This window comes from Ruditapes philippinarum, unplaced genomic scaffold (genome assembly GCF_026571515.1).
Source record: "Ruditapes philippinarum isolate M1 unplaced genomic scaffold, ASM2657151v2 ctg318_1_1_1_1, whole genome shotgun sequence".
Lineage (NCBI taxonomy): Eukaryota > Metazoa > Mollusca > Bivalvia > Venerida > Veneridae > Ruditapes > Ruditapes philippinarum.
Window position 1 is genome coordinate 357223 of NW_026861802.1, and position 12585 is coordinate 369807.

Sequence of the window (12585 nt, forward strand, 5' to 3'; positions counted from 1 at the left end):
AGTGGTCAATTTAAAATTGCAAAAAGACATTAATTATCTCCGAACTAATGTGGACAATAAAAATATGTGGATACTATTTCTTAAATTAATCTTAACTAATCAAGTCGAATGATGGCAGCGATAACATATTAAATATTAAATATACTACGAGTTTCCTATATAATGGTCTCAATGGGGTTGGATTTTTAGACAATTCTTTATCATATTCCTTTTGCAAGTTTTCACACTGTACGAACACATTGTATTTACTTTTGTATCATCGGTTAATGGTACTTCTTGAGAACTACTTTACCGTTGAAACTTGTTTTGAGTCTATATGCAACTTCTTTCGTAGCCAGAAAATAGGGCATTGTAGTGTATAAGACAAATCTTTCAACATCTTGTCTAATTGATAAACCCGTTTGCTTCTTTCCATGCCACAATCCTGTATAATGTATGCCACATGAACAACACACATGAACTTGTATTGTGGTCAAGTAGAATTTACTAAGATTATGTTAAAATATATTTTTCGAATTTAAGGTTTTCTCTTGGCATTAGGTATTCCGCTTCAACTACATGTATTTAATATCAGGCGTGTTTTTTTAAAACATGTATACCCAAGGTTAGTGACCTATTAGTAGGTTAGACATAACCTGACTATCGCAGAATATGTTTCTTGTCAAGGTTACTGCGTAAAATGTTGCCTCTTTGCTGTTCAGTCAGCAAAATGGGTATCTATTTAGCGCAGGCCCTCTAACCAGCACACTTTTTCGTTTTACAATCTGATATTCCAGTACATGTCGCTATTTCTTTTACCGAAAATCGCGCTTCGTATCCATGTGGTATGAAGATATCTAAATGCGACATATGGGCGTGGATGGCACTTGACAGTACCGTCCATGAACTGGCTCAATCTAACCGAGCCTGCAACATTTTCAATTGTTTTGCTGTTTTGGACTTTCTTTAAAGATTCTTATATTTTTCTATTTTATAGGACACTTAAGAACGGCTCGTACCGGATACGTAATTGGTCACGTCTTTCTAGTGCAGTAAAGCGTATTAAAGAGATATTCACTGAGTTTCAATAGATACAGTTATTGAAGTTGTACATGTCTATCTCCATATTAAACAGGCGTGATATTCAGTGAAAATAAAGATGATCTTCAAAATGATTTAAATCAATTTACATTACATTGCGGCATCGATGTAAATAAATCCAAAGTTGGACCTTTTGTAAAGCACGTCCAAAAGGTAATAAACTTTTTGGAACTGAAAAAAATATATTAGAAATTATAAATGAAATCAATATAAATTCATATGTTTTCAATAAAAGTGATTCTGTCTCTAAAAGTCTGGAAGGAATGTAAACAACAATCTTGTATTACAATTGCAGACTCGTTTTGTTTGAGTCCGTTTATAAGAGATAATGAAAAAGTGTAACATATCGAACGCCCCCTATCACCGGCTTAAGTTGTATTCAGTCTTCAACACTCAACAATATCTATAAAACAACACTGAAGTGAAGAACGGGGAAACTGTTAACATTATAAGTCAAAAATAAAACACTGCAGAGCAAGCAAAGAAAGTAAAATAATCAACGCGTTTATTTAATTATATATTGTCTGTTTGTTATTTTTAATGTACTCTAAATTGAAAAGTAAATATATGCTGTCATAGATGGTATATGAAGGCACTGGGGTTCTACAAAATATGCAATATATACTGAAAATATCAAATCGGGATGAACCAACAAAACTGTCAGTAAATGTGTACATTTTCAAACGTAAGTTACAAATAAAAAGTAGGACATAATAATTGCGGACAGAAATTTTGATCAATATTTATGTGAAACATGTTTTTTAAGGAATTTATAATATAGAAAAATATTAGTTTATTGTCTCATTTTTACATATAACATTACAATATACATATTAAAAATTACATAGCATTTACACGTAAAAGCCAATATATACATATTTATTGAAACACTTTTCATTACTTTAACATGATAAAATACTATCATATAATTCATAAGAAAAGAAATATTTCACTCTTCCTTTTGGATAACAAGTTAAGCATAAACTTCTTTAATTCTTGAATTCTTTAACTAACATAGTTCTGTTCTGATGAAATAACACATAGAGACCTATTTAAAGTTTTGACCACTTAATTTTCCAATGGCAGTACATAATCCAGTGTTAAACAACACTTGTATTTATTGATACCAACAAGATCAGTTAGCTCAAATTGTCTCAGACAAAAAGGCTTCATATCATATTTGATTTAGCAATTAACTGCCATAAAACACACATAAATCTTAAGAAACTGAAATTTGTAAATGTTGTTCTAGTGTGCATTATAGGAAAGATTACAAACAAATCAGATATCATCCCTTATCAGATCAGTTGTGAACTGATTAGCAATGATTTTGTACCCTTGTCCTTAAAACTATAATACACTTTAAACTATATTTTACATTTTAAGAAGTTCACAAGTTTATGTTTAAAGAAATATTCAAACTCTGATCAACATATGTATATTTATAATAATCAGACAAGTAGTATAATTCTGAAACAGTAAGATTCCTACTTCCTATTTTAGACTTATAAACTCCATAAAAATGGCTAATATAGAAGCAAAGGTATTAATGAGTTTTAAATATTTTCTATTCGTATATCATCTTTGTTATATATACACAAATTTGGTTCTCATATATAATATCATGCAAAACATTTTGAGCAGAATTTAACTATTTACCATGCTTTTATTTAAGTATTTGAATATTAATATAAGTTTATCTATATAGAAAGTCGGTTCTGGCTTGCAATATCATATGACATGTTTTACTACTGGTTTTTAACATGTGTTCATAAGACAATACATAGTTCAGCTTATCTTAATCAGATAAATCCTTGAAATTTCTATAAAAATTGCAAGCTTTATTTATCATGTCATTTCTAGTATTTTCATACAAGAGAAATAAAATAAGACATGCATTTTACTTTCAACGCCATTTTTACAAATAGGGCATTCACGTTGCTCTTCTGGTAAATTTTCTTATCTTCCAGTCTACACCAAATCTAAACAAAGCTATTGCTGTTATGTGTTTTCTTGGTATGAATGTACATGCAACATTATTTTCTAGTCAATAATTGTTTTTAAAGTGCTTATATGTATGAAGTATATTCTTGCCTTTACCGGACGGACCTGTTACATTTTTTATACTTGTATCCCATTCAATAGTAAAAATATTCATTAAACCGACAAAGTCTCTTGATATAAGGCTGTACAATTGTGTAATAAATGTTGTAAGTTCATCAAATGTAAGTGCTTCTTAAAACATACTGTTAGTTTCTACATTAATTAGTTCCTTTAGAATCACAATACTGGATTATTTTAAAATTGGTTCTACTACTATCCATTTTCTTAAGTCTATGTCAGTACTGGGACACAGATCTTCACTGTTTCACATGCGGAGGTTGCCAACGTTGTAGAACGTTTTAGCAATAGTAACTAATTAACAAAAGAAACATTTTAAAAGTTGAATAAAGAGTACCGCCCGTATCATGAAAAGCTTGATTGTTGGACTAAATTCGTGCTGTAGGTTTGTCAAAATTAAACTTAAATTAGTATAGCACATGTAAAACAATTTACACCAACATTAATGAAATAATTAGGAAAAAAGTATTGGTTTGTTAAAATATCAGTGAATTTTAGATCATTAACGAAATTTCAATAAATTACTTCGTTACGGTTTATTTCTGTATTGGATAAGAAGATTAATTATATTGTTTTTAGATGTTTCACCACTGTTTTAATTACAGCAAATAATTATATTTCATTAAGAAACTGCAAGATGTAAAGATGGCAATTAACCGTTCTCTTGACTAATGTAATTATTTCCTCATCGGGGATGTACCTCCATGCCAATGCCGTAAGAATGACGTAATTAGAATTTTAGTTTTCCTTTTCTGAAATAGGAGACGCGAATTTGTTGTTGATGGTGGACAAGATTCATAGTTTACTTGACTATGCAAGATGTTTCCTATTTGAAGTTAGCTCAAGGATATTCTTGAAATTTATTTGTCTTACTAAAATATTTGCATCGACCGGAACTAGTACAAAGACATAATCATCCACAAATACGCTTTTCTGACTTTAATTTTCCAGATTAATAGTAACTAAGATTTTTTGACATATTTATAAACCTAATCAGCATGATTGACATTGAAATATGTAAAGATGCATGTGATCATTTTATGAAAGGCGAAACATTTTAAATAATATGTAGCAATATTAATTCAAAGTTATAGAAAACCGTCTTAAACAGTTCTCTCCAAGATATCTTATAATTACATTGCTTTTTCCAGAAAATTATCTGCAAGAAGGCAAAACATATTTTTGTTATTTCGAACAGTCCCTGATAACGCTTGCGTAATTAGTTTTACAGAAAATAATCAAGCAGGCACCTGAAACAAACGCATGTGTAAATATAAATACATTTCTGTGTTTGACTTCTTTTAATTGAGGAATAACTTGTTTGTAGGTATCAATATTTACACAAATGAGTATTTAGGAATTTTAACAGACATAGTAAATGAAAACATTTATAATTTAAAAGCATTTGATTGGTATCTTACACAACCGTGCAAGAAAGAAAACTTAATTGCACAAAATACAGTACTCGATCTTCTTTGGATCAAAAGAAGTTTAAATGTAAATTGTGGTACAACTGCCAGATGTCACTTTGCAGACATTTATTGTGTTAAATAGTCAAATATCAGATATCATTAAATATCGATTAATTAAAGGGATTAATCAATGTTTAAACCGGTATGTTTAATCATATTCCCATTGTTTTTTTTATTGAACACACAAGGCGTGTAACAGTTCAAGAATCTCACTTTAAAACACACTGAAATGATTATGTAAGTAGTTGTAACAAGAATTAGTTTGCAAATGTTAAAACTGTTAAATGATACAATGTTCACTTGCGCAGATATAAATGTTTCTGTTTGAAAAAGGATAATATGCAGTATTATCAAAATCAGACAGTTATGGAATAAATAAATATATATTTTATCGTATAAAACTTTATCATCTGATCTAACTATAGTTCACTATCAAATGTGTTGTTCTTTCAGTCCTGTGTTAGCAAATTGGGAAAAGTTCCATAAAGGAATCCACCAGTTTGGTTTATACGACGCTGATGACCCTGCTGTTGATGGAATAATGAAAGATATGTCCACGGAACAAATCATTGATATAGGTATAAAACAATTGAGCCACGCCATGACAAAACCAACATAATGGGTTTGCGACCAGCATGGATCCAGACCAGCCTGCGCCTCCGCGCAGTCTGATCAGGATCCATGCTGTTCGCTATCAGTTTCTCTACTTGATATAGGGTTTGTAAGCGAACAGCATGGATCCTGATCAGACTGAGCGGATGCGCAGGCTGGTCTGAAACCATGCTGGTCGCGAACGCAATATGTTGGTTTTGTCATGACACGGCTCAATTGGGATCAATTTAGCATCGCTAGGGAAATATAGCATATATATAAATTTGATGTCACCATCAAAATTCCTATATCAACATATTGTTGATGGAGATAGCTATTAGCGAAACATTTATATTAAAAAGAAACAAATAAAATGGAGTTCTTCTTACAGAATAACATTATTTCGTCTTATATAAAGTTGAATTATACTCTCTTGTACAAACATTTTGTTCACAACTTCGTAAAGATCAGTTAAGAATGACAATTTTATCTGCATGTTAATAGTTGGTTTCATGTTAAAGTTCACACGTTAAACCATTGTATATTGTATGTTACAGAACTGAAAGAAGGTGGTACCCAATTAAAGCTCATGATAACGTTTAGTGATGAAGGTCAGGCCTTGTTTAAACCGATGAGGTATGTTCTTTTTATATGCTCTGTCTTTAAATTAACAAATCAAATGAATATAAGTTAAATATTTCAGAAAAACTGTCTATCCAATTTTGATCAGAAAGTAAATAAATAAATAATTCATCTTTGTGTGTGCTTTTTAATGATAGCATTAAGAAATGTTACTTAAATTATAAACAAACAAATGTTGAATTTGTTAGATCTTGTTCTTTTGAATCTTTAAACTCATGATTGCTGCATCTAAAAGATAAGACAAGACGGAAAACATCCGACGCTTTAAAAAAGAAACTAAATTCGTTTAAGTTACTTTAATATTATATTTTAAAAACATCTGTTTTAATATTTCAATTCAATGTATTGAAATTCCATTCAGATTTAAATGATAACATGTAAGGGAACATGGTATTTACTATAATTTTCATTTAGTTATAAAATTGTTATACCGCATAGAATACAACTTATCATACAAAATCTTTATCAATTATTTTAGTTGTTATTTGAACTCTTTTTTTCAAATTTTCTTTCTTCATTCTTTTGTTAACGAGTGTTTATTTAAAGATGTCGTTTAGCATAAACATCTGAACATTTGATGACGCCACTTTCTGCTGATAAACTCCAGTAACTCTTTATGGCGAGATTATATACTTTACTTTTTTGTCTTGAATACCTCTTTGATTAAGATTATTTGTATAATTATATTATTAACCAGACGTCTAGTGCGATCTCTTTCTCCACTTTGTGCTTACTTAAACACTGATTGATTCAAAGACACGGGTTAAATCAAATCGTTTAACAACAAACATGAGAATTCTAGAAAGAATTCCTAATTTTCAAATAAACTTTTATCGTTGTGCTTTTTTCTTGTTGCATGTTTCCGAACATCAAAGAATCTAGAATTACAAGGCTTATCATTTTTCATGAAATCAGTTTACTGCGCTGCAGGCAATTGTTTATGTTCTTTCAGCTACTGCAGTTGTTAACAGCGCAACTGCCTCAATTTACTTCCCTTATATCTAACTTTACAATCGTGTGATTACATCTCAAAGAAAATATACAAGTATTAATGTTAATGAACTTAATTATTTGAAGAACTAAGAGCGTGTAAAACCTACGGCAATTGGTAACGGGGATATTTACAGATCAGCCTAATGTAACTGGGTGCATATATTGTGCAAGAACATAGATAAACTTATTGTCTACTTACAATGTACCAAAAATCAGACACACGCTTTAACAGCGTCTACAAGTGTTTGTAAGCATTTATACCCAAACATATTGAAAGTGCTTTATTCCGAATAATTTTGAAAAGCTAAATGCCAGGTGAAAATAATTATACAAAGGTGAAAGGTTAGTTAACATGCAGATTTCTGAACAATTATATTTCATGTCACAGTGAAATAAATGACAACTTACAGACATTTTTGTTGTTGTTGTTTATAAAAACGTAATAAGACACGATGAAAATGGTGCTGGAATTAATTATTTTTTAAGTCAGTGACAGGAGCGACAAACATTTTTAATATATATCATTTTCTGCTAGATCAAATATCACTGTATAATGTCAACAGGCCATAAACTGTAATGTCTATCTGAAAAAGGAAACAATAGCTGGCTTTAGACATATGGATCATTTGGTAAAATAGCAACTTTAAATCATGAATTAATCCTTATTAAACTTACCATCTGCTACTTGCTTTACCAAATGCTAGAACACATGCTATCAGGCCTTTCTTAATTAGAGAATTATTGTTAACAGCAATTGTGCATCAAATGCCCTGGATTCACAAGCCGTTTCGAAATAAACCCACTTCATTAAGGATTATTATGTGGTAACTTCTTGTTCCTGCAGACTAATTAAACGTTTGATTAAATATCAGAGCATAACCTTAGGCTAAAACATATGTAAATTACTCAGACGCAATACTATCAAACAGAGCTTCGTTCTTGGAAGAGAAATAGGCAATTTATATTATTTATCCCCCCAAGAAGAAACATATACATATTGTAAAATTAAGGCTAAGACAAGCATGCGAATTAATACTAGAACCACACATATATATATTTGGTCAAAACTAAAACACTTTTCGTACATTTCAGATATCCACGTGATCAAGAAACACTACCTGATCATTTTTATTTTGTTGATTTTGAGAGACATAATGCTGAAATAGCCGCTTTCCATCTCGACAGGTAAATGAAACTCAGTTTTGAAGAATATGTCAACAAAAAGCAATTAAAACTTCACATTCAAATAACTTAAAAAAAAACGAAAACAAAACTATTTCTGCATAATTATTGTGTCTCCTAATCACTGATAAAAAAACATTTCTAAGATTCCATAAGACGTTTAAAAGATTTTGATAGTATTCTTTTCCAAATGATAATATGACTTTTTCAAAATGCCCTGTATAATTGTGAAGAATATGCCAGGTTCAATTACTTTCTGAAACTAAAATGTTTGAAGTCGTACCTGTCTATTTTGAATTTATGTATTCATTACATTTCCGAGGAAAACGTGAGAGATATTTATTTCGGAAAAAAAATGTAAATAACTTATTTTGTTTTAGAATTCTTGCCTTCTACCGTGTCCCTCCAACTGTAGGAAGGGAGGTTAATCTAACTGGTGAAATAAAAATGCTAGCAGAGCCAAAACTAAGAAGAACTTTTTTCATATCACCAGGTAATGTATGCATAGTTTATATATATATGATATCTTTTTTTTTCTTAAAAGTTCTACCAAGATATGTTTAACATGCATTCCGCTTGTATTGAGCCATGTCGTTCTAAATGTCATAAAAATATTTGATATCAGATATTTTTTTAAATGTTCCTCCAAAAGTGTTAAATGAAAAAATCAGCTAAATGTCACTAAACGCAATGAAACAAATAATGAAATACGTATATTATATGAGAAATTTGCAGTTGAATAGAATAATCTAAGCCATTTTAATTAGGTATGTCGTTTTTTTGAACATAGGGCTGTAATTTAAAATGTGATAAAATATTGATATTTTTACAAATGAAGTTTTCTTTGAATATAAAGTAATACATCATTTGAATTAAAAGATGCAGGAACCAATACATAGTTTAGCGAGATTTGTGTTTGAACATGTGAATATATCTTTATGTTTAAAAAAACCCACAAAAATTACAGTTTGAAATACCAGAAAAATAGTTAGAATGTAAAGTGGTTATATTCGCCAACTTTGCTTAATCTTATATATTTAGCTCAGTGATCTTTCTTCAAATATTCTAGTACGTAGCTTATTTGGCAATTTCAAACATTTTAGTGACACAAATTGCATCTGTAAAATGTCAAATTTAATGAATTCTTAAAAGGCATTAACTACATAGATGTTATTATAAGATATCTTGGTGCTCATATATATTTAAGTCAACTAACACCACTGCCATTTTAAGAGGTATTCTGTTTATTTGATACGTTAAAGTATATAGGTTTGTTCGTACTGTGTTTAGATCATGAAAAACATTCTCAGTTTTTCATGTGTCGAGTAGTAACAAGAAATAATTGAAAAAAATATCAATTTCACAACGCACTTGTCAGATGAAAAGCATTATGACATGAAACAAGACACATGTAATGTTGAAACAGAATTATTCTATTTTCTATTACAGCAAACAATGTGTGTTTTCACGGGACATGTTCCTATTATTGTGATACGGGCCACGCTGTATGTGGTCATCCGGTGATGCTGGAGGCATCTCTTGCTACATTCCTTCCTCCAGAGAGAGTTGCGCCGCGTAAAACGTGGCGGAATCCTTGGAAACGGTCATATAGCAAGCACCGCAAAGCGTATTGGGAGCTGTATGATGACCTCTGTGGGCGTGTCCAAGAAAAGGAACCATATAGTAGTGGGCGACGCCTTCTTGATGTCATAGACATGCATATCTTTGATTTTCTGACTGGTACGCTGGTTTTGTACATTACATTTTAATGACTTTATGGGAAGATTGATATCGGCGATGCATTGATTAGTGTTGGGAATATGATAAACAAAAGATATGATTGTCTATACAAGGGTATAATTGATAAAATGTGTTCTCTGATGAACTGGCCCATATACGTTTAAACGTCAGTTTACATCATTAAACTTGAACCACGATAGAGACTAAATTTCCTCAACAGATAGTTATAAGTGTCCAACTAAACGTAAATAATGTTGTTTTTTTAAATGCATGTACGTAGTTCTAGTATCATAAAATATGTGTGTATGTATGTTGCAGGTAATATGGACCGTCATCATTATGAAACTTTCACTGATTTCGGTAATGAAACATTCCTACTTCACTTGGATAACGGCCGTGGGTAAGCATTAATGTTCACACATTACCTTTTTCTTTTTCTTTTTGTGTATTTGGTATTAAGGGACATCGACACTATTAAAGTTATATAAAAAAAACTGCAAAGGAAGACCAGAGACGCTCCTCCGTGCTTTATATATCAGGCAAGAGGAGTCACCAACCTTCCGTAAGCTAGCTGGATAATTTTCTCACATGTATGAATGCAAAGTCCCTTGCAAGATTTGAACCCATAACAGTCAAGGGCAACCTTTCGTGACATATAAAAGGTAATCATCAAATTCAGAAACGCAGACTAGTATATTTATTTCAAATTTTGTCTAGAGCACTACAAAATATTAAAATACAGCAGCGGCTTCCTAATTTTTTTTCTTTAGTCACTTGTTATATTTGTATTTTAACATACGTTGTTTGCTACATATTGTTATCTATAACGTTAAATGGAAGTTACATTTTTATTACAGATTCGGTCAGTCCGGACATGATGAGATGTCCATTCTTGCACCTGTCTTTCAATGCTGTATGATTCGTTATTCTACATTCATGAAGCTAGTCAAACTCTATCTGGGACCAGAAAAACTAAGCATGTTAATGCGGGATTCCATGGCAAAGGATCGAGTTAGTCCTATTCTGAATGACAAACACACCCGTGCTCTGGATAGAAGAGTGATTAAGATATTGACTGCAGTACATGACTGCATTAGTACCAACCCTTACACAGACGTTATAATCGATGATTTCTTTTGAAGTCTTTAAAGTGCATCAATGATATTGTCTGGAATTACCCAGTGATTCAACATTGTCTGACATCAATCCAACCGCTTGAATTTCAATGTTCCTATTATAAAGTTTAGCTGTCACTGAGGCATGAGTATACGCTGATGTCATATATGTTGCATTATCTGCGGAGACGAGCGGTATAGTTTTTTAACAAAAAGTGTGTGTTATATTTGAATCAATACCAGTACAGTAACCGGTTACTGTATAGTGTGTGTATCACATATATGATATTGTGTAAGTTTGGAGGTTATTGTGTAATTTAAATAATTTGTATAATATTTTGTTCATATCAGTTTTGTTAAACGGCAAACAGGGTATTTACATGTTTATCATGTACGCACCATTTATGGAGACTTTTTTCCTTCAGTTTAATTTTATTTTGGAATTATTTATTTATTATGTTTAATATGAATCGTTTGATAATGTCATTATATAAAAATAATTATTTGTTTGGACACGTCACTAAAAAAATAGTTATATTGATATAGCCATTTAAATGTTTCTTTAATTTATGTTTTAAATGGTCCTAGTAAATAAAATATACAAATTGTATTAGACTGTCACTTACCGGATGTAATTAAGTTAATTAGAAAAAAATACTATATCAGTCCTTTTACTTTGATTCTTTCTAACATTTTACTGATTCTACATTTTTATATATGGTGTTTTTATTACAAAACTGGAATTACATATTGTTAAAAGTTTGCGAGTCAATGACAATGACAATACTAGCAGGATAATATAATTGTAGATCTTTTAGTTTAATTATTTTGTATTAGACGAAACTAAAGCAATATCCAGTTTACCAATCATATTAAAAAATGAAAATATAAGATTAATAAATAAACCTAACATAAGTTAAACTCACGTTAGATATGTGTAAATTTTGCAATGTCTGATTTGTAAAATATACAGAAGATCACACGTAACTACATATGATAAATTGTTTGATCTCAGAGAGTGTTATTTTAAAACCAACTCTGTAATAACTTGAAATCCATAATTTATATATTATGTTTTATTATGTTGTGCAAATGATTAATATTGCACATTAAAAAGAAAACAATCAGTACTGTACCACTCTTTGTTGTTACTTATTCTCTTAAGTTATTTCTTATTAGAAACAGTGCTTTTGGATTTTTTAGATATAATCTATCAAATACAAAGAGTAGAAAAGTATACTCGACAGGCGTAATCGATAGCCTGTTGGTGGCCACTGAAACTACCCATGTGACCAGTGTAGATCAAGATCAGCTGGCACATCTGTACCATCTGATCATGGCCAGCACTGTTTGCTATTCGGTCAGTATATATTTTGAAACTTCTCTAAAAAAGATGAAAGGCTTTGATTTTGATTTCCGATTGAAAGGCATGTTATTTAAGGTATTTAGCATGATAAGAGTTGAAGTAAATTGCTTTGAATCTTAAACTGATATTTAGGTATTATAGTTACTTTATGTCAAACTAAGGGTATATAGTGAGTAAACAGGTGAAAGTCAAATTAAGTTGACATTTTGCCAGAATTCCTTTGAATTTTATGATTTACTTCGCACGAAAGAAAAATAATTCACATTGCCCAAAGAAATTTCGG

The 12585-nt window shown here is 30.7% G+C and overlaps 1 protein-coding gene across 4 annotated transcripts in view; it reads left to right on the forward strand.

Moving 5' to 3' along the window:
- LOC132716871 (extracellular serine/threonine protein kinase FAM20C-like) overlaps nt 1–12079 on the forward strand; it is a 61488-nt gene extending 49409 nt beyond the window's left edge. For all 4 annotated transcript variants that reach the window (XM_060700204.1, XM_060700203.1, XM_060700202.1 and 1 more), the window contains 7 exons: nt 5127–5251; nt 5822–5900; nt 7992–8084; nt 8462–8574; nt 9531–9821; nt 10140–10221; nt 10679–12079. In XM_060700204.1, coding sequence (XP_060556187.1) covers nt 5127–5251; nt 5822–5900; nt 7992–8084; nt 8462–8574; nt 9531–9821; nt 10140–10221; nt 10679–10961 — 1066 coding nt within the window. In that variant the 3' untranslated portion in view covers nt 10962–12079. The remainder of the gene's footprint in view (nt 1–5126; nt 5252–5821; nt 5901–7991; nt 8085–8461; nt 8575–9530; nt 9822–10139; nt 10222–10678) is intronic.
- Nucleotides 12080–12585: the final 506 nt, after the last annotated feature.